Consider the following 23,580-nt stretch of genomic DNA (forward strand, 5'->3'; position numbering starts at 1 on the left):
TTTGTTGAGGTAGATAGCCTAGAAAATGTTCCCATATCAGAACATTTTGACACTCTCGATGAGGTCTCACAAGCATTCTTTTAAATGTATGGTTAATTTTATTTTATTTTATTTTTTTAATTTTTATTTTTACTTTATTTTGCTTTACAATACTGTATTGGTTTTGCCATACATTGACATGAATTAGCCACGGGTGTACATGCTTAAAAAATAAAATAAAATAAATATATTGTTAAGCTTGTAAGAGAGTAAGGAATATTCAGGGCTCAGAAACAAAACAGTCTCATCCACTTCTACTTAGGTATGTGCAGGAAAGCATCATTCCCATTCTAACAATAATGGCTTGTGTTCACAAAACTCACATGATCGTAACTTTTCTCAAGCCCATCGGAAGTGGTCACAAAGAAACAAGTGAACTCTATTCAGAAGAGCTCTCTGAAGAGCAATGGGACACAAGGATGCTGACTTTTGACAAGAGTTTCAGAGAAAGAAGTGGCCACCAGATAAAATCATTAGGAAAAATCAGCTAAACTGTTAAAAAGTTTTTAAAGATTGCTATCCGTTTGGAATAGCTCAGAGCTCCAGACACAGGGGAACTTGGCACTCACTTGTGGGCTCTTTGCCACATGCCCCCTTGGGCAGGGTAGGAGGCTAGAGAGAACCTGGTGATGCAGGTGTGACTGTTTGTTGATTCTTACTGGGGAACAGGGAACTACCCACTTCCTCACAGTGATGTGCGTGGACATATAGGGAATTTCAGCAGAAAGAATCGAATGAGAGTGCGTACTTACAGGATGACCAGATACATTGCTAGCCCTGCTCTGCGCTATGTCTTCAGCCCCTTGGCTGTAACTAAATGGATATGTTTCAATATTGGCATGTATATCATCAATAGCAGCCCCTCCAAGGTAGGAAAACATGTCTTTGACTTTTCTCCAGTTTCTCAGAATATTTAGTGTGATGTTGGCACTTAATAAATAGGAGTTTCCTGGTGGCTCAGTGGTAAAGAATCCTCCTGCTTAGCAGGAAATGCAGGTTCGATCCCTGGGTTGGGAAGATCCCCTGGAAAAGGAAATGGCAACCCGCTCCAGTATTCTTGCCTGGGAAATCCCATGGACAGAGGAGCCTGGTGGGCTGCCATCCGTGGGGTCGCAAAGAGTCAAACACCATTGAGCAACTAAATAGCAACAGCAACTTAATAAATAGCTGTGACTGAAATTAAAATTATATTATCAAAATTAGACTTTCATTGGCTTAGCGATTAGGATAGAAGGGGAAAGTGACTGACTAGAGAGAAAAGAAGGCATTACTTGCTTATAGAAATGTGTCACACTTTCCAGTGCCATCTCCCCCTGTAAACCATTTATAATTTCTTTTTTCAAAAAAATGTTTAATAAAGTGGAACATTTGAAATGGTTATTTATAGCTCTTGTATCCATTAGTTATTTCTTTGAAATGGGCACATCCTTTTTTTGCAGTGTTTTAAATTGTTATTTACAGTTCGAGTGTAAATCATGAAATTTCTGATGAGTCTGATTTATTATGTGTGAAAAATGACAGAGTTGTTCCAGCTCCAAGTTCAGTTTCAGAACCATGGTCTTGAAGTGCACTGATCTCTTTGGGTGTTCTGGTGATTATGCATGGCTGAATACTCCATTGCATGCTTGCAGTCATCAAGTGATAGTTTCTGTTGGTACAGGTGTTTCCTTTTCTGGAAAGATATCTTCTGATATTTTTATGTGTACCTCCTCATGAACCTTGCTGATCACTGAAACAGATTAAAAGAAGGGTAAAACACACCCTTTTTATTCCTGTCTGCCACCTCTTCTTTATTTTCCCCTCTCAGAATTTGATTTTTGATACTCTCAACTAGTTCTCCCCATCCTTCATGTAAGTGTGGAACATGGCAGTGAGTGACCAGGGAATGAATGAGATACTGTAGTTAAGTTGTTAAAGATATTTGAGGGTTGGCGTTCCAATTATTCATATTTAAATCAGTTGTAAAGTCTTTTATAAATAGTATAATTATATAGTAAAAAGAGTTGTTCACTATTACTGTTAAGTACTAAAAATTCCCATACTGTGACTCTCAGAACCCCAGATATTTTATATGTCATAGGTTTATATTTTAATATAAAATATAAATACTAGGTTAGTATTTTAATATCTGTCCCAGGTTAGTATTTTCATGTTTAACTCCCTATTATTTAATTTCAAAATAATCAGTGATGTTATCTCTAAAAATATACAAAGATACTTTGTAATTTTAGGATTCCTTTACCTTTAACAGCAGGCTTTACAGTAGATATGTTTATCAGTTTTATTTTAAAAGTTTAGTTTCCAAATACATGGGCCCAAAATATTTGCTCTTTTGGAATAAGCCAATGATTTATTTATGCTTCTCTGTGTTGTGTATTGTAAAGAGAAAGGCCTTCTGGATGCATATGATGTGGGTTTATTGGAGGCAGCAGTTTCCTTCTCTGCAAGGACTGTATTACGTTGTCTACAAAATGCTTTCTTGCAGCATTCATGCTAACTAAAGACTGAATTGAAACACAGAAGTGTCTAGTACATCTTCCTTCCTTGAGTGGGACTTGTTTTTTTTAAATTTGAAAGTGTACCATTCACTCATTTATAAAATGTCTTATTTCATTTTTGAGGAATTTGAGTTGGAATGCCAGCCACATGATAGTATGTAAGAGGAACAGTAACTGGCATTAAGGCATGCACTTAAGCAATAGAGGAATTTACTTTTCAGTGTCTTCCAAGGTCCATGAGGATGCACACTTATTTACCCAGAGAGTATGGATCTCACTATGTTTGTCCAGAGGGTGTGGCTCTGTGGAGGAGAAACAGGAACTGGTAAGTATCACATTCTTATTGTATTATGTTTCAGAAAAATATGTTTAGAAATCAATTGAATTTTAGCATTGATGAAGTCTCTTAGTCTGTGCTGGTTTCTTAACAGTGGACAGTCCCAGATGTTGAAGTCAGCACAACAAGAGAAAAACCCAAATCCTGATAAGACTTGAGGATTTTTCGAAAATTAAATGCAAAATAGTTGGGGCATATGTTGCTGCGGGAGTCAAGACTAAGTAATACAGTAAGAAGATGTGAAGTTGGAGAACTCCTCCTGTTCCTCCTTTGCATAAAGTTCGCACACGTCCAAAACCCAGGACTTTAATGACTTTAAGAGGGGCAGAATCACATCTCTTGGAACTTAAAACAGCAGACTCATGTGAACTGGAACGCACACTGTGGCCTTCACAATTTATTTAAATATTACTTTGCAAAGTGCTTTCTGTTTCTAAATAAAAGCTGTGCCTTCTGAAACCTGTAAGTGATGTATCCTGGCCACATCAAACCTTCTAGAAGTGTTTTCCAAATCCAGAATTCTTAGTTTGGAGCAAATGTTCTTTTTGGGAAACAGTATGAGAAGGGGATGTGGGAGGGTTATTTCAGAGACCAGTTGCTACTCTGCTTTATACCTTATCATTGCTTCTCTTTTTCTTTTCAGCCTGGAACTCTTAAGATACATAATTGAAAAAAACTTGTGAAATGACATGTGTGTGTGTGTGGTACAAAAGTTTAAAACAAAATGCAACAGAAATCAGCCACTCTAATATGTGATTAGTTTTCTGGGAATGAACCCCACCATGTAGGCATCTGCCAAGTCTCTGACACTACCACCTACAGACTCAGGGTTGAAGTAAGCCATGCCTTAGTAAATGGTGACGAGGAGTGCAGAGTCTGCGAGGAAGAATTCAATCCTTGGCTTTGGCAATAGGCCAACAAAGCTTAGGTCTTAGAGTTGCCAATGACAAGCGTGCTGGCCTTGAGCAAGATGCTTGACAGCTCTGCGTCTTTCCCTGCTGCTGTAGAATGACAATGTTATCTCCTAGTCTGATGCCTGGCAGTGGCCCCACCATGCTGAATTAAGGACTCTGGGTACATGGTCTAAATCACAGTTACAGAGACACTGGGGTAGGAAAAATGGCAGGAACATCTCCATACTGACATGATAGAGAATTGAGAATGCATTTCTATATGATCCATTTTTACTTTGCCTTATATCTAATTCTCCCAATCCCTAATCTTTAGGACTCACTTCAAAATCTCTTGAAGCCACCTTTTAGGAGATGTGGACAAAGTGTGTGAAGGGAGAGAGCCACAAGAGCAGGAAGTTTAGGTGAAAGGGTAAGAGATATTCAGTCATCCAGCAATTACTCACTGAATGCCTGCTATGTGCCGTAGGAGTTGGGGATATAGTAGTAAATCAGACAAAAAAAATTCTGCAGTCATGATGCTTGTGTTCTAGATGTGGGAGATAGACTGTAAACAAATGACTGTGTTGTATGTTGGATAATGGTGATGATCAATCCAGTTGGGTCATGGTGAGGGCTGGGGCGGAGGGGTGGCTTTCAGTTTAAAATAGGATCATCAGGGAATGGCTCGCTGAAAAGGTGATGAGAGTAGAGGCCTGAGGGAGTTCAGAGAGCCAACTGCATGGAAATCTGGGAAAAGAGGAAATTGGGAGCAGATCTTTGTAAGTCATTGAAAAGGTTTTGACTTTTCCTCTGAGTGGGTTGGAAAACCACTGGAGAGTTTTGAGTGGAAAAGTGACATGATCTGACTTTAGAAGAATCTCTCTGGCTGCTGTAAAGAATGGTTAATAGAGAGACAGTGACAGAATCAGACACTGATTAGCAGGTTATTGGAGTAATTCAGGCTGGAGGTGATGGTGGCTTGGACCAGCATGGTAGCGATAAAGGTGATTGATGGTCAGATTTGGGGCAGGATTGACTGCTCATTTGATTATGGGAAGTAAGCAACTGAGAGGAGTTAAGGGTGACTCCAGAGTTTTGGGGTTGAAAGTTGGAAGGACAGAGTCATCCTGTATTGTTTACTGAGTTGGAGAAGATAGGAGGAGGAACAGGTTTTGGGGAGAGATGGGTTCAGGTGATGAGACTCTTACCAGATATCCAAGGGTGCTGTAGAGGAGACAGTTGGATATACAGTGGTCATTATGTAAATGCTCAGTTTGCACAAGTTGGTAAGTCATAAAACTTCTGTGTAAATGATTTAAATCAAATCTTTAAGAAGGTGAAGCCATATCTATGTTTTATATATTAGGAAATAATGCAGAAAGACTAATTTTCCTAACATCACAGATATGAAACTTTGTTTTATGGATGCGAGTTCCACATTGTTCTACCAAGTTTATTAGTTATAAAAATAGGCATACAGGGGAAATTTCAGTAGTTATCGTAATTGATTAAACAGAGTAATGCTTTTGGCTATATTTATGTTATGCACACCTACATAGTATTCTAGAGAAATACAGATGAGACCTTGGTGAGGTTTATATGAAAGATAGGTTTTCTTTTGTTTTACTCTTTGATGTGTTAAACTATTCTAATGTAGACTTTGACTTTAAAAGGTGAGTAGAGATGGTTATGAATATAACTAATTTTTAAAAACATTCTTATATTAAGCAATATTCCTTTTTTAAAACAGTTTGCTTCATAATAATTTGTGTTCTTGTCACTTGTTTAAAGGGGAAAATACATTTTCACAGTCATAAGTGTATTCCTTTTTTATAGTAAAATGCATAATATTTTTTGAGGCAGAAATACAAGTAATAAAAACACACACAATTGTCTAAGTTTTGGCATTATTGTTTTCGGGGGGTGGCAAACTGTACAATACAAATAGAAAAACAGAAACTGAGATCTGTTAAAAATGCCAATCCTATTATCTAAAGGTGTATGTACTTTTTATGATTTTTATGCAGTAAAACAATGGAATGTTATAAATTATCTAAGACATTTAAAACTTTATGTTGTCTATTGAGTTAAACAATCAGGAGCAGATTAATGTAGTTTTCTTAAATAAAGTATTAAGAAGAAGTACCTATCCTTAAAGGTCATATATAGTTATTCTGTAGAATATGACTGTTTGATTTCTATGACCTTGGATTTTTAAAAAATTATAACTTCTGATCTCTCATCTATGTAATAGCAAACTCTTTCTGATTACAGGAAGCCCTGCATGTTGCAGGGGTGGAAATGCAGTTAACGGCCGCAGTGTCGTTTTTGACCATCCTACAGGACGAATCGGTGTCAGTTCATACATATGCCCACTCCTTCCTCCAAGTCATCCTGCTGCACCTGGAGCACAGGGACGCAGGTCAGGGGCCTGGCATGCTTCATCCTACATGTGCTTATTGTTGCTCATATGTGGCTGGGATCTTTGAGTCATGGTAGTCTGATGACCATAATTGAGTGAGGCCGTTCTCCCTAAGAGTTTGTTGGTCAGTGGTGTGACTAAAATTCATGATGGCTCATTTTGGACCAATCCACAAAATTCAGTGCCGTTTGAAGCCTGAAGACCCATAGTTTATGCTTTCTTCTTAGATTTGCTTCTTATACAACACTTACATTTATAGTATTATAGTATAAGAAAAAAGTACACTTTGGGTTAAAGATAACACCTTGATATTATTTTTAAAAATATCAATGTTTACCAGATATTGGCTAAGACAGAAAAGCAGAGAAACTACTTACAGTAGCAATAAAGATAATTATTGCTATTTTATAATTAAAGTTTGTTGAAAATGTTAATGGCTAAGTTGAAACTGAATTTGTGAGATAGTTAACTTATGTTTTGTCTTTGTCATTCAGGTGTCAGCAATGCATGGCTGGAAACTCTTCTGTCTGTGATAGACGTATTGCCCAAAGATACCCTAAGGCATGAGGTAAAACTTTTATATATAAATTTTAATATTTAAGTTACTCTAAAGGTTTTTGTTTTTTGATAAAAATGGTATTTCAAAAAGAATAGAGTTATTTCCTACTCTGAAAGCAGCACATATTCATTATAGAAAATTCGAGTAGTAGAGAATATAGAAGGAAGAAAAATCATGATTCTGTACTTTGCTACTTTTAGCATTCTGATGTATTTTCATTTCAGAATTTTTTCCCTGTATATGGTGCTGTTTGACATATTAGTGATCATAATAAATTTATACATGTTTTCCATTTAGCATTATTTTCTTTATTATTTCCTCATATCACTCATTTGATAGTAGCTATAAATATTTTACTTAGTTATGAAATACTTAAGCCTGTTTTCAGTGTTTTTATTATCAAAGTAAGGCAATAGTGAACATTTCTGTAGAGCTCTTCCTGTTTTTTGGACAATTTCCTTAACTATAACTTCCCCCAAAATGGAATTATTGGGTTAGAAGGCATTAATATTCTTAAAACTTTAGACTAATAATATGAGAAAATGCATGTTAGCATTTCAGTTAAGTTTATATATTTATTTGGCTGTGCTGGGTTTTGGTTGTAGCAGGTGGGATCTAATTCCCTGACTCTGGCCCCCTGCATTAGGAGCACAGAGTCTTAACCACTGGGTCACCAGGGGAGTCCCTGAAGTTACAATGTTTTGTTTCAGTTCAGTTCAGTCACTCAGTCATGTCCAACTCTTTGCGACCCCATGAATTGCAGCACACCAGGCCTCCCTGTCCATCACCATCTCCCGGAGTTCACTCAGACTCACGTCCATCGAGACTGTGATGCCATCCAGCCATCTCATCCTCGGTCGTCCCCTTCTCCTCCTGCCCCCAATCCCTCCCAGCCTCAGAGTCTTTTCCAATGAATCAACTCTTCACATGAGGTGGCCAGAGTACTGGAGTTTCAGCTTTAGCATCAGTCCTTCCAAAGAACACCCGGGACTGATCTCCTTTAGAATGGACTGGTTGGATCTCCTTGCAGTCCAAGGGACTCTCATGAGTCTTCTCCAGCACCACGGTTCAAAAGCATCAATTCTCTGGTACTCCGCTTTCTTTATAGTCCAACTCTCACATCCATACATGACCACTGGAAAAACCATAGCCTTGACTAGATGGACCTTTGTTGGTAAAGTAATGTCTCTGCTTTTCAATATGCTATCTAGGTTAGTTATAACTTTCCTTCCAAGGAGTAAGCGTCTTTTAATTTCATGGCTGCAGTCACCATCTGCAGTGATTTTGGAGCCCAAAAAAATAAAGTCTGACACTATTTCCCCATCTATTTCCCATGAGGACAAATATAAAAATTAATTTATATGAAACGAAAACAAATTTCACAGTATCTAACAATTAACTGCTTTTTTCTTTTGAAAAATGAATGTTTCACCCCTATATGTACATACAGATCATTAGAGAATTCACCATAAGCCTTAATTGAATTTTTTGTGTGCCTGATTATTTTTGATTGCTTGATTTATCATCATTCTTAATAATCCAGAAAGTGTAGTGATCCAGGTGGTAAACAACCGTGGACCTGAAAATGTAACTGAGGTTCTGTAAAAAAATATTTAGTATATTAAAATGTTCTTTGAACAAAATAGCTGACATTAATGTCAGGAATATATAAAGTTTTGTTAATTTGTTCTCTAAATCTTTTCTCTTTAGATTTTGAATCCACTCGTTTCCAAGGCACAACTTTCCCAAACAGTCCAGTCTCGTTTAGTTAGTTGTAAAATTTTAGGAAAATTGACCAACAAATTTGATGCCCTTGTGTGAGTATTTGTACACAATTTTTTGTTTACTTTATTAAATTGATTTAAAATGTTTAATGACTATATGTTTAATAATTATATTTGTACTACTCCATACTGTATACAGTTTAACTGAGTCAAATTTATAGAATATAGAAATCTCTGAAATCTACTGTTCAGATGTATTTCTTCTTGATTTGGCTTTTCAAAATCAGTAAGGGTAACTCTTTTCTTATTTCCCGTATTAGTCATTTCCATCATGTACCTAGTGTAGTTTTGAGGATCGCATGATATTATCTTATAGTCTTTAAAAATTGATAAATATGACGTAAAGATAGATTTCTGCTCTTTTCCATTATTGCTATGAATTCATTGTGTTGAATAATTTATCTTACTTTGAGGTTTTATGGAGATTGTTTATAATTTATTCGCTACTCTCTGCATAGATGACAAATACCAAGTGGAAAGAATGGAATATTATGTAATTATGATGCAAAAGTGAGATATAAAATTGAAGAATATTTTGGTTGATGGCTGCTAGAATCAGATAGTCCATTTGGCCATAGCCTTTTATCTAGCTAAGATGTTTTAGCTGCCAATTCCAAATTAACCCTTATTTTTAAAAGATTCTGCCGTCGTTAAAGTAGCTGTTAACATGCAAATATAATCACATATATTAATATACATTGTAAACTGTTGTTGTTCAGTCGCTCAGTCATGTCTGACTCTGCCAGCCCAGGTACTGTAGCATGCCAGGCTTCCCTGTCCTTCAGTTTCTCCTGGAGTTTGCTCAAACTCATATCCACTGAGTCAATGATGCCATCCAACCATCTCATCCTCTGTTGCCCTCTTTTCCTCTTGTTCTCAGTCTTTCCTAGCATCAGGGTCTTTTGCTCTTTGCATCAGGTGGCCAAAGTACTGAAGCTTCAGCTTTAATATCAGTCCTTCCAGTGAATATTCAGAATTGATTTCCTTTAGGATTGACTGGTTTGGAAACTATAAAGCTCTATATTAAAGTATGTTGTTATTAAGCTAAGATTTTAAGGATAATTTCTTGAAAATATTAATTACTCTAAAATACTTATTTGTGTGTTTCTTTCTTCTCTCTCTTAGCATTAAAAGAGAAATACTTCCCTTGGTAAAATCACTATGTCAAGATGTAGAGTATGAAGTTCGATCTTGCATGTGTCGGCAATTAGAAAATATAGCTCAGGGCATTGGGTAAGTATACTTTCAATTTCTTGTCACATTTTTGTTTCTGGATTGTCAGACATGTGTATCCTGTTCTGTATTCCATGAAAACAGGCATTTATTTGAAGAACTAAACTTTTTATGATCTTTAAAAGTGATCATGGTAAGTACGTTCTGATGTGTTTGTATTGAGAGAGATAAAAGTGAAGCTTGCTTATTTCATTCACCTTTTTGTTCGTATATTTTACCCCCTTTTGACATCATGACAGGGTTAGATTGTAATTACCAGCATCTAAACTGGTAAATATGGACTCCTACAAAGGTAATAGGATTGGGCTGTCCTTCGACTTCTATCCTGTATACTTTTGGCTGTGAGACAAGAGAATGATAGTCTCATAAATCGACTAGTTTGGGCAGTATACACCTTGTATCTACTTCCTGAAAGAATTCCTCGCCTATAATCCAGTATGCTGAGAGGAACTAATGAAGAGGGAAAATGTTTGCATCATACATGTAGGTCCACAGTGATGCCTTATTTCCACTGAACTTTTATGAAACTGCAAATGAGCAAAGAAAATGAATATTATGCTTCATAAAGAAGAAATACAAGTGAATACAAGTGAAATAAAAGAAATACACATATATTCAGCCTCATTGTTCAACCATGTTAGTTGTCACAGAAATACATTCACTTAGTGAGTATATCTTGAGCAGCTACTATTAGCTATAAAAGTAATGATGCAATTACCATGGATATTTCTTATATTTAAACTGTCATTCTTTTCTAGCCAGACTGCAAGCTTCCAGAAAGCAGGAGCCATATCCTCATGATTTTTCCTGTTTTATGCAGCATGCAGCTCAGCAACTAATCCTTAATCACATTCTTACCAAAAATTTATTGATTTGATTTGTTTTCTTCTGTTGCTTATTGTGCAGGACAGAACTTACCAAAAGCGTGGTGCTCCCTGAATTAATAGAACTTTCTAGGGATGAAGGCAGCAGTGTGCGGCTGGCAGCCTTTGAAACTTTGGTTAATCTGCTTGACATATTTGATACAGGTGAGTCTCCTTAGCTTTGCTTCCAAAAGCATTTTGTTTTCCTGTTCCATGTCACTAGTAGAGGAGGAAGCTTGCTGCAGTATTGTCAGTCTTCCTGATGAGAGTGAGGTGTCCCTTCCCCTCTCTCTTGCTGTGGTCCTTCCTCTTTGAGTACTTTCTCTGCTGCCACTTTCCCCCTCCTTGCACCTGGTGGTGGTGTGTATTCCCTACTTCTCTCTCTCTCCTCTCATCAGCATGTAACTGACTAGTATGGAGAGCTAATAAGAATTTGGGTTAGTGGGTTAGCTTTTAACTTGCTCAACTAACTGACCCTAAGACAGATCTTGACTGAAGCAATATCAATATTAGTTTCCTCTATTTTATATTTTAATGCTAGAAATCTCCTGGTCGCAAGAAGAGAAGTCTGGGTGGGTATTTGGGTGGGAATCAGTAAGGAGGTGTTTCTTTGTGTTACGCAGATCAAATAAGCGAGATGATTAGTTGCTCTTGTGAGTATGTGACTAGATTCTTAATGAATGTTGGACATTAGTTTTATCCATGCAAATTGACTATTTTGGTAGGGTGTAATTTGAAAGGACAGATGTCAAGTACTCAGGTGCAAAACACTATTGTGTAATTGTAGGATTAACAATGTTTTAACTGAGTTAGAATCTCTTAACAATTATTGCAATGTGGACAACTGTGTTGTGTGGATGTTACAGAATAATAATTTAAGCCATGTGGTGCACCAGAGGACTAAAAACAGCAGTACCTGAGAAGCGAATGAATGACTGTCTGTTTCTTAATAATGGGGTACCCCTAGGCCTCCAAGCTAAAGCCAGAGATCATCTCTGATCTGGGACCTTTCCTGCCACACACTCGGCTGTCACAGATCTGTTTTAACATGTGTTCCTGGCTATATTTCCTGCCGTTCTTTCCTGCTTCTCTTGGCTCTGGTGCTCTAATCCCACTCGCCATTTTCTTGGCATACCAAATTCTTTCCACTTCTAGGCTTTCCATGTTCTCTTTTTTCACTCTTCCCTCTATTTTCCTCCTAGCCAGTTGCTTCTCCTTCAATGCCTAGTTCAGATCCAGTGTCCTTGCTGACAACTTCTAAATCCCTTTATTCCAGGGCTTGGCAAACTATGGGTCAAATCCCGCTGCCACCCATTGTATAAACAGAGCTTATTGGAATGCAGCCATGCTCATCTGTTTCTGTATTGTCTGTAGCTATTTTGTGCCAAAGTGACAGAGTTGAGTACTTGTGACAGATAAACTACAAAGCCTAGAATATTTGCAAAAACAGTTGCAGACTTCTGCCTTATGCTAACTATTTAAATAATGATCACATTGTCTTATGATATTTTGGGGGCTTGATTTCTTTGCTGGTCTGAATTTCATAAGTTCAGAAACCACTTATCATTCACTTTTCTATTTCTGTTAATGTTTGTTCTCTAAGAAATTCAGTAAATGTTGGATGAATGTTATTTAGTAAAAACAATAGATGTGGTGCTGAAATGTGATGATAATAATAGCAGTAATAATAATACCAATAATCCTGTTACAAAATTTTACTTAGTGTTGTCACACCCTTAATTTTGTTGTTCAGTTGCTAAGTCATGTTTGACTCTGCGATGCCATGGATGGCAACATACCAGTATCCTCTGTCCTTCACTATCTCCCAAAGTTTGTTCAAATTCATGTTCTTTGAGTCGGTGATGCTATCTAACCATCTCATCTTCTGCTGCCACTTTCTTTTCTTGCCTTTCATCTTTCCCAGCATCAGGGTCTTTTCCACTGAGTCAGCTGTTCGCATAAGGTGGCCAAAATATTGGAGCTTCAGCATCAGTCCTTCCAATGAATATTCAGGGTTGATTTCCTTTAGAATTGACTGATTTGACCCTAATAAAGTAGTGATTCTGTCCTGAAAGTTTAAGAGAACTGTGGGAAATTCAGGGAGTATTTGAAATCAAAACTGAAATATTGTTAATATCAGAAACTTATGAGTAAGCAAACACTCAAAGAAGCAAAAACTCAAAAGAAGTTTTTTAAAAAGAGTCACAGAAGAAGTAAAAGTGAAGACGTTCATTATACAGAATGTAATATGAACTAACTTTTAAAATATATCAAAAATAAAATGATAAAATGCAGCATGGTATGAGTCTACATGACTATAAGAACGCTAACAGTAAGCAAGAATACTGGAGTGGGTTGCCATTGCCTTCTCCAGGGGATCTTTTGGACCCAGGGATCAAACCCGCAACTCCTACATTGGCAGGAGGGTTCTTTACCACTGAACCGCAAGGGGAGCCCGCAGACTCTTTAGCGTGACTAAAGTTCTGGATGATTTCCACTCACTTCTCACTTCCTCTTTGTATCATACGTCCATCATCATTGCTGTCAGATAGTTTCTGTTACTCTGAGGCTAACATAGTAATTTTTCTTTCTGAAATTTGTGTGTACACAATAATTTGCACATTTGCAGTGTGGGCAACTGGATCTAAACTGTGTTTTATTCTTGTTTTTCAGATGACAGAAGTCAAACTATACTTCCCGTAGTGAAATCATTTTGTGAAAAATCTTTCAAAGCAGATGAATCAATTCTTATTTCTTTATCTTTCCATTTAGGAAAACTATGCCATGGATTATATGGTATGATATGTGCTAAAAATGTCAAGATTGCAGAGAATTTTTCCTTTTTCTTTTACCTTAGCCCCTAAACTGCAGCTCTTCAGTAGGTTGTAAAGCCTACCCTATAAGTGTGTAACATCTTAATGACTTTTTCACTGATAGAACCTATGTAAAAGAACAATGGAGGAGTGAAGTAGGCATAGGCCTTTAAATTTCTGAATATCTTATCTTTTATATTAGTTGACATTTGATCATAGAAGTTTAGGTATATTAACTATTGGTACATAGTAAGTATACCCTTATTAATTTTTTTGAATGATTAATATATCGCATAAGCAGTTCAAATTAGAATGTAGAATGATACCTGTAACTCTTGGCATTTTAAATGTATTACTCAGTTCTCTCTTATTAAAATAATGTAAGCATTAATTGTAACAATCTAGCATAGCAAAAAATATTTTTATGTAGATTGTAGGCTTTCAATAGACTATTGAAAAATTATTGCAATATTTGTCGAGTTACTAGCTCTCTAAGATAGTATATGAATATGGAACCAGTCATTGATCAAAAGTATTTTGGGTTTATTTTGCTGTCTTTCATATTTGGGGCTTTTTTTTTTTTTTTGCTATGCCACACAGCTCCTGGGATCTTAGTTCCTCAACCAAGGATCAAACTCAGGTCCCTGGCAGTGGAAGTGCCGAGTCGTAACCACTTGACCACCAGAGAATTCCCTCAGATCCCATTTTTAAGCTCCTTCTCTGCAGACATATGTGCAAGTCTTTTCTGTAGGCAACTTTAAAAATATTTACCAGAAATAAATAGTAATAATGGCTGGTATATTATTATTGTAATTATTCATTAGTGGTATATACTGTGGTACATGCTGCAGAAATTAATGCAGGTAATTCCTGCATCACACAGTATATACTGTAAAAATTAAAATGAAAATATTATTAAAATTAACATAAGGTAAAGACTCACTAGATTTCTTCACAGTAGTTACTTTTTCCTCATTATTACTTTTACTTATGATTTCCAACCATTTGTTTAAATATCTGATTCTAATTATGTTTTTACTGCACTTTGCTTTTCTCTCTTTAATTTTTGTTTTCAAATAAAATGTTGATCAAAGGTTTTACATGTGTTTTAGGAATTTTTACTCCAGATCAACACTTGAGATTTTTGGAGTTTTATAAGAAACTTTGTACATTGGGTTTGCAACAAGAAAATGGACACAATGAAAACCAGATACCACCCCAAATCTTAGAGCAGGAGAAGAAATATATTTCAGTACGGAAGAACTGTGCTTATAACTTTCCGGTAATACATTATACATTTGTAGTGGCTGCACATTTTAATTATAAAATATATGAATGGATGACATTGAAAACTGTTGCCATATTTGACACTTATTAGTTAGCATTATGTCTGGTATATATTGGTGTAATTTATATTTGTCTCTATGTATATATGTCACTCTACATTTTGGACCGTAAAGCTGGCAGTGAAAGTATTTCTCTGAACCGGTTGGCTGGTTTCTTCCACAAACCTGCATGCCTCCTCATTTTTTCATAGCTTTCCTCCAGATTTTTTTAGGAATCTGACACCTGCATTTGGGGTAGGGGTCAGGTTGCTTAGAAGGAAAAGAGTGAGATAAGGAGAGGGTAATGTAGACTTTACTTAGGAATAGTATACAAATCAGGTTATTTTACACAATTATGGTTTATTGTGGGAGAAGGCAATGGCAACCCACTCCAGTACTCTTGCCTGGAAAATCCCATGGACGGAGGAGCCTGGTGGGCTGCAGTCCATGAGGTCACTAGGAGTCGGACACGACTGAGTGACTTCACTTTAACTTACATGCATTGGAGAAGGAAATGGCAACCCACTCCAGTATTCTTGCCTGGAGAATCCCAGGGATGGGGGAGCCTGGTGGGCTGCCGTCTGTGAGGTCACACAGAGTCGGACACGACTGAAGCAACTTGGCAGCAGCAGTAGCAGCATATATGTTAGAATTATGTGCATGTATTTGGATCTTCCAAATATGATTTCTAACTAAATTATGATTCAGAACATGATTTCAATTTAAGTGAAATGACTATGATATTGTTATTGACGTATGTTTTTCTCTTCGAAACTCATCTTCTTCCACCTCCACCAGGCCATGATTGTTTTTGTTGATCCCAAAAACTTCCACATGGAACTCTATTCTACATTCTTCTGCCTTTGTCATGACCCCGAAGTACCAGTCAGATACACTATTGCTATTTGCTTTTACGAAGTAAGTCTGAAAAAGTGATAACCACTTTACATTTGTTGTTTTTTGCTTATGTGTACCAGATGAGTTTCTGATACATTGTACACTTTTGTTTTCAGATTTATTAAAATATATTGGCTCCATATCTCTTTCATATTCTAATCCTAAATTTGGAAAAATTCTCGTTCTGTTTAGAGTGTTTACAGAATTCATTTACATACAGATGTTACATTCATTTATCATGTATTAATCCATTCATTCAGTATATCTTGTCTTAAATTATACTCTCTCTTACTTTAAGCCAGACATTGTGGTATGAATATGGCTGTTGTAGATCTGGAAGTAAAATCGGTTTTATAATGCTTTATAATGTTTATATTTAGCATTGCACCTAAACTCAAGAACTTGAGAACAAATGGAAAATTGAGAGAGTATTTATTTAAATTTATGGCTTTTACCATACATGGTTCATATTTTGTGAGCACAGCTTATATATTTAGCTGTTATGACAACTCTTCATAGTGTCAGAGCCAAAGTGGATATTTTTTTTTTTACCTTGCTGAGGGACATGTGGGAAACTTAGTTCACCAACCAGGAAATGAACTCATGCCCCTTGAAGTGGAAGTACAGAGTCTTAATCCCTGGATCACCAGGGAAGTCCCACAAAAGTGAATTTAAATTTTATGATAAATGTAATTAACTTCTTAAACCTTGAGGCTGAAATTTAGGGCATGTTTCTTGAGTGATTGTAGGAAGTAGATGCGTGCCATCATTGCTGTAAACATGGATAAGCTATAATTTGTCGACTTCAGGACTGTCACATAAAAATATCTGAGGGGCTTGGGACTTCCTTCATGATCCAGTGGTTAAGACTCCATGCTGCCGATGCAGAGGGCATGGGTTTGTTTCCCAGTGGGGGAACTAAGATCTCACATGCCTTGGGGTGCAGCCAAAAGATAAAATTTTAAAAAAGAAATTTAAAAAATCTTAGTGGCTTAATAAAATATTTATTTCCTTTATAGTAATATTCTTATTCTCACTGAGAATATTGTATCTCCTTCCTTGAACTGTGTTCAAAGCATTGTTAGATTAGCTAAAACTATGTAGGATATCCATAGCAGCATTAGAAATGTTGCTTTAGACTCTTGCCTTTAGTCATTGCTTGTTTTTTTCTGGTGTGAATTAAATGAATGTTCTGTGTGCAAAGTCCAAGAAAGATTCCCTTTAAATGGTATAATTGATTAAAATAATTCATTGTTGAGTAAGTAAGTCATCTTTGTAAATACATATATAGAAATATGGTTTTGGAGGAGGAGAAATGGCAGAGGGCACTAGCTGGCTGAGTGAGCTACTTATCTGTTATGTATATTAAGGCATTTATGCTTGGTTGCTGCCCTGTATACTTGTATTTGTCTAGATTGGTTCATGAGATGGTTGCATGAGATTAGAGGCTGAGAAAGAAGTATTTATGCAATATGAGAGTTTCTACTTAAGTTTATTTTATCTCATGCCTTTACTATTTTATTTTTATTTATGTTTTATAGTGGACATAATGTGTTAGCACCATAGAAATAGGCGTGTTGAAATATATATACAAGAATATTTCACTGATAGAAGTGAGTTTGGAAATCATTGGTTTAGCTATTTGCTGGGGGGCTAGTTTCTGTATTCACCCAGTCATACCATGGTGGTGGGTTAAGATGATATTTGACTCCATAAGTGGATGCTTAATGTAGGTTTGTCCTTTTAAATAATGAAAATACACTGGTGGATTTAAATTTTCCTGGCAATGTTATTATTGGATTCTGATAATTACTCTAGTATGGTCCAAGTTTATTCTTGTTTTTGAGAAAGATAGTATTTTCAAAATACTTTCAAATCAAAAACAACCTTGTAGAGCAAAGATTTTTGAAATACCTTCTTTATTAGGAGCTCCCTTTTCAATTAAAGCTTACTCAAACCTAGTATGTTAAAAAAAAATACTTAAAGGTAAAGTGGAACCTGGTGAATATACCATTGTAGATTTTCACCATTGCTTGTCTGGAGGGGGAAAAGTGGTTCTTTAAGGAGCTGGATTAGTCTAGACTTAAGATTATCCTTTCCCAGCATCAGGGAAAGATTGAGGGCTGAAGAAGTGGGTAACAGAGGATGAGATGGTTGGATGACATCACCGAATCAGTAGACATGAGTTTGAGTAAACTCTGGGAGACTGTGAAGGACAGGGGAACCTGGCCTGTTGCAGAGTTGGACACAACTTAGCGACTGAACAACAACCCTGAACTCCTCTCTTGCTGATTGAAGTCTTTGATTAGAAAAGTCTTTGAAGTTTTGCTGGCTTAGGAGTTTGCTCTGTCCCTGTGTGACTGCTGGCCTTCAGCAGAACTTGTGCCCTCAGGGAGCTCTAAACCAGGACGAGTGCTCCCCTGGCTTCGCTCTCTTGAAAGACCCTGTCGGCTGCTCCAAGACTAAAATAGGAACTATAGGCACCCATGGGCTCGTTACTGCTTGTGATAGGAAACTTACGATTGATAAATCCATTCTTCTACACCTCCCACCCCCACCTGTGCACTTCCCTACCCTCATGTGTTCATACACTCTAGCATGTTAAGATGCAGATGGAAAAGCTTATTAGGTATGCAAGTAATGTTTTCTAGAAATCTAATTTTATATTTATGTTGTAACCAAGTCTCATTTTGAAAGTAAATCTGACAGGGATTTTTTTTTTTAATTGTTGTTATAACCTTTATATGTCTAGTAATCTCAAATCTGAGAGACTTCATTGCTATATTTTAGGTATCTAAACTTCTGAATTCTGGAGTATATTTAATACATAAAGAACTAATAACATTGTTGCAAGATGAATCATTGGAGGTAATATCTTCTTACTGTTTGTTTTTTACTTCTTTTATATCAGGTTTGAGTATATCAATGCCTTTTTTATTTTCCTGCTTCTTGGGAATTCATGAATTCTAATAGCTGACTAGTCCCGGAAGCTTGTAACTGATGAATGACTGTCATAGACTAGAGATTGGGAAGGTCTATTATAAAAAAAAATTAAGTTTTTAAAAATAAATATGTATTTGTTATGTTATGGAAAACTTTGGAAATGCCAAAAAGTAGACAGACAAAAGAGTACTTTTAGTTCTAATCACTGTTTCTATTTAATGTTTTCTTGTATGTTTTCATTTTCTGTTTTTTCTATATAAAGGTTTTTTAAGTTTTACACAATTGTGGTCATATATCAATCACATTTTATATATTTTTATTTCCCTTAGCATTGTGGAGCCTCTGGAACACTTAATTTTGATGCTTTATCTAGTGTATCCTAATCACTCAAACAACTGCTGGCTTGCCAAAGCTCAGCTCCTCAACGTGAGACATCTCTGAGGGTGTTGTCCGACTTAAACTGTTTTTCAAAAGTTGGGAGGCAGTTTTAAGGATGTTGTTAGGCTGTCTCGCATCGAAACTATTTGAATACTATCAAGAGGCAGACATACTAAACTCCTTTCAAAGGTAGTTTGACCAAGGTAGTTGATTATGTTTCTAAGACTTTGCAGCAGAAAGATGATAGAGCAGGAGATAAGAAACCCCCAAAATGCTCTTTGGTAACTACCCACTATTTCTGTGTAGAAATTGGCAAGTTAATTGATCTAAGATTAGAAAAAAACAGCCATCACTAGAAGGGTAATCAATATCTCTGTTAACAGGTACTAGATGCTCTCATAGATCATCTTCCAGAGATTCTGGAACTGATGTCTACTGGTGGGGAGAGCAGTGTTCAAGAAAATAAGGTGAATCCCATGGATCAAAAGAGCTTCCGGATCTTGTATGGGTGACCTTACTCTGCAGAGGTGTTGAGAGGAGTCAATCAAAGAATGTATGAAAAACACTTAACGCAGTGCTGGCCACCTGGACGGGCTCAGTAAAAGTCTTTTGGAGTTATGACAGCTTGAATTTCCTCTACCTTTCTTGCCACAATCTTTATTTACTGTCCTTGGGGTTTACTTTCATATTTTCAGTTTTTATTAGCATTAATTGTTATTGCAAGAATAGCAACTAGTGAGGACAAAGGGTAGGAATTTAGAATATCAAAGTTTGTTGATGGTGAAATAGAATACGGAAGAGCTATGAATTTGTATCTTTCAAAATTTTGTTGTCAGGAATCATAAATTTTACTTATAGATTAAAAAAAATTTTGATTTTACTGAATAATTACGTCCCTGTGACAACTGCAATGCCTCCTAAGTTCGGAAATGATTAAAGAGTTTTCCCTTCCCCAGTGTATTGTAAGTCTGAATAATTTGGCTGAGTGCTGCAGCTGATGTATTTAATTATCTTTGATTCTCTTGATGTGTTTTCTTCTTCAGTTATCATCTCTGCCTGACTTGGTTCCAGCTCTCACAGCTGCTGAGCAGCGAGCTGCAGCCTCCTTAAAGTGGAGAACTCATGAGAAGCTGCTCCAGAAATACGCCTGTCTGCCACAAGTCATATCAAGTGATCAGATCTATTATCGTTTCTTACAAAGAATGTTCACAATCATGATGACAAATGTGAGCCCAATGCCTCTTATCTGATTTTTTCTTGAACTGGAGCACATTTTGGAATTAACCAAATTCTCCACATTCTTGAAATAGAATAGCAAGCTCCATTCACGCCCTTCTGCCTAGAGGGTGTTGTTACCTTTGCTTCCTCACTGGGTTCTCCTTTTGATCAGCTACCCAGCTGAAGAGAGGGATGCACAGGGGAGGGTGTCAACACACTCGCTTCACGCTTGATACAGTGCTCGGGGGAGATCGGCAGGAGTCTCCACTGCACAGCGACTTCTGCTCTGATGTGCACCTTCCGTGTGCCATGGCCTCAGCTGTGCTCTCTCACCTTACCTAAGAGTATTCCTTAAACCCCTTAATATCAGTTTGCTTTCTTTCTCTTTTTTTGGCTTCTTTTTCTTTTACCTTGTAACAGATAACATTTATAGAAAAAACATGAGTGCCCTGCTGTGGATAACCTCAAAATTAGAGTCAAAAGCAGGGGGAAAGAAAGGCTTGTACTCAAATTTCCCCATAGAGTAAATTGTCTGCCTTTTTTCCTTAAAATTCCCAGAGGATCATTTAACTGCAGTTTGATTATATGTTCACTATAACATCCTACTACCGTTTTTTCAAGTTTACAAAAGTTCCCCATAATGTGTATGTGTTAGAAACTATTTTTTAAAGAGTACTTTGAATTCTCATTGTTCTCAAAAAAGGGGGGGGGGAAATAATGAAATCTAGTAGCCATCTCGAAAACCCCAAATCAGTTTTAGCTTCAAAGATTAAAAAGAGGGGAAAAATGACATTACTGGTGTCATTTTATAACTTAACTAAAAAACGATAGGCATATATCGTATGCTAACACCTCTGCTTGAAGTTTGTTTCATGTATCAAAGCAAAGCCTAGGGGTTGAAAGTTGTTTTATAGGTGTAGTCATCTTAAAAAGTGATACTGGCAAAAATAACTTCTTATCAGAGGATAATGCATGAATGCAACACATAGAAAATTTCACATAAAGTCAAGCAGAATTTATTGATGACTTTATTCAACAATTAGCTTCTGTTTGCTGTGTTTCACGCACTGTTCTGAGAGCTGGGGATCTGGGTGTGAACAAGACAGATTCTTGCTCTAATAGACCTTGAGTTCTAAAGAGGTGATGGTATGGGAAGTGATAAATAATAAAATAAAATGTATTAACAGAAGGTGATAAGTCCGGTGAAGCTTGATCTTAATTGTTTGTCTCAACCTAATTACTAAGAAGTCATCTTTGTGTTTATAAAGCTAATAAGTATAGAAAATTATTCCATAGTTTTAGCCTCTCGTATCAGGAAAGAGAAATAATTTACACTATAGTGTGAACAACATACTTTCAAGTCTGAGGGGTTTGCTTTGTTTTCTTTTGCAAGGAGGTAATTCTATACTTAAAAGAGATATATGATTTACTATAGCACATTTTCCATGATCAAATAAAGACATATTTCATTTCAGTGTCTTCTGGAAAAAAAGGTTTATATTTTTAGTTCCATATTTCATGGTCATAATATTCATTCATTCATTCACTTAATAAAATTTATTGAGCACTTACAATGTGCCATGTACTGTTAGTGACTGAAAAGATAAAGGATCTGTTCTCACAGAACCTTAAGTTCTGTTGGAGACAGACAACACACACATATTGGGTTGGCAAAAGTTTCATTCAAGTTTCTGTTTAAGATGTTACAAAAAAAAACCCGAATGAAATTTTGGCCAACCCAGTGCACTGAACACCAGGGATGAAAAGTACAAGGAAGAACTAAAACACAGGGTAGAGGGGAAGAAATTGATGGAGGGTACTGTGGATGTCGTGGTCAGGAAAAAGCCCTCTCTGATCAAGAGGCTTGGACCAAGTAAGGGAGTGGCCGTGTGGAGGTCTGAAGCACAGGTGATCCCAACAAAGGGAAGAGGAAATGCAAAGATGTGATTCAGGGTGTGCTTGGTTTTATGAAGGTCAGCAAGGAAGCCACTGTGGCGGTTGTTAGAGATGAGCCTGGAGAGGTCTTTGGCCCACAGCACACAGGTGCTCATAGCCATGATGTAGAATGGAGATTATATTCTGTTATGCAGGGGAAGGCTTTGGAAGGTTTTGGAGTAGAGGAATGACATCAACTAACTTTTTTTCCTACTTCTGTAATGAAAAAAATTTAAAGATGCATGAAGGCAGAGAAAACACTACAATGAACTCTCACGAACCCATCACCCTGATTTAACAGTTATTAACATTTTGTCATACTTGCCTTTTCCATTTCATTGTGCTAAAAAGTTTAAGTTATAGATGTCATATTTTATCTCTAAGCATTTCAGTGTTCATCTCTAGAAAAGGACATTGTCCTATATAATCATGTTACAAATATTACATTTGACAAAATGAACAATTATCTTTAATATCATTCAAAATTCATATCAAAGCTTACCAATTATCCCCCAAATGGGTGTGATAGTTGTTTTATTCCATATAGGATCCAAGTAGGATCTACACATAGCCTCAGTTTAGTTCAGTTCAGTCGCTCAGTCGTGTCCGACTCTTTGAACCCCATGATCGCAGCACACCGGGCTTCCCTGTCCATCACCAACTCCCGGAGTTCACTCAGGCTCATGTCCATCGAGTCAGTGATGCCATCCAGCCATCTCATCCTCTGTCGTCCCCTTCTCCTCCTGCCCCCAATCCCTCCCAGCATCAGAGTCTTTCCCAGTGAGTCAACTCTTCATATGAAGTGGCCAAAGTACTGGAGTTTCAGCTTTAGCATCATTCCCTCCAAAGAAATCCCAGGGCTGATCTCCTTCAGAATGGACTGGTTGGATCTTGCAGTCCAAGGGACTCTCAAGAGTTTCTTCCAAAACCACAGTTCAAAAGCATCAATTCTTCGGCACTCAGCTTTCTTCACAGTCCAACTCTCACATCCATACATGACCACTGGAAAAACCATAGCCTTGACTAGACGGACCTTTGTTTGCAAAGTAATGTCTCTGCTTTTGAATATGCTGTCTTAAGTTGGTCATAATTTTTCTTCCAAGGAGTAAGCGTCTTTTAATTTCATGGCTACAGTCACCTGCAGTGATTTTAGAGCCCCAAAAAATAAAGTCTGACACTTTCCACTGTTTCCCCATCTATTTCCCATGAAGTGTTGGGACCAGATGCCATGATCTTCGTTTTCTGAATGTTGAGCTTTAAGCCAACTTTTTCACTTTCCACTTTCACTTTCCTCAAGAGGCTTTTTAGTTCCTCTTCACTTTCTGCCATAAGGGTGGTGTCATCTGCATATCTGAGGTTATTGCTATTTCTCCTGGCAATCTTGATTCCAGCTTGTGCTTCTTCCAGCCCAGCATTTCTCATGATGTCCTCTGCATAGAAGTT

The 23,580-nt window shown here is 36.9% G+C and overlaps 1 protein-coding gene across 5 annotated transcripts in view; it reads left to right on the plus strand.

Annotated features, from left to right (window-relative positions):
* Positions 1-23,580, plus strand: part of PPP4R4 (protein phosphatase 4 regulatory subunit 4) — a 103,583-nt gene that overhangs the window by 46,477 nt on the left and 33,526 nt on the right. For 2 of the 5 annotated variants that reach the window (XM_069559956.1, XM_069559957.1), the window contains exons 4-14: positions 6,042-6,189; positions 6,684-6,757; positions 8,459-8,565; positions 9,658-9,765; positions 10,672-10,793; positions 13,302-13,424; positions 14,554-14,723; positions 15,565-15,684; positions 18,454-18,531; positions 19,368-19,451; positions 20,028-20,210. In XM_069559956.1, the coding sequence (XP_069416057.1) occupies positions 6,042-6,189; positions 6,684-6,757; positions 8,459-8,565; positions 9,658-9,765; positions 10,672-10,793; positions 13,302-13,424; positions 14,554-14,723; positions 15,565-15,684; positions 18,454-18,531; positions 19,368-19,451; positions 20,028-20,210 (1,317 nt within the window). Of the gene's footprint in view, positions 1-2,758; positions 2,863-2,968; positions 3,334-4,101; positions 4,198-6,041; positions 6,190-6,683; positions 6,758-8,458; positions 8,566-9,657; positions 9,766-10,671; positions 10,794-13,301; positions 13,425-14,553; positions 14,724-15,564; positions 15,685-18,453; positions 18,532-19,367; positions 19,452-20,027; positions 20,211-23,580 lie in introns of those variants that run through there. The other 3 variants (XM_069559958.1, XM_069559959.1, XM_069559961.1) reach the window with 3 other exon arrangements.

The sequence above is a fragment of the Ovis canadensis genome, chromosome 18 (genome assembly GCF_042477335.2).
Source record: "Ovis canadensis isolate MfBH-ARS-UI-01 breed Bighorn chromosome 18, ARS-UI_OviCan_v2, whole genome shotgun sequence".
Classification (NCBI taxonomy): Eukaryota; Metazoa; Chordata; class Mammalia; order Artiodactyla; family Bovidae; genus Ovis; species Ovis canadensis.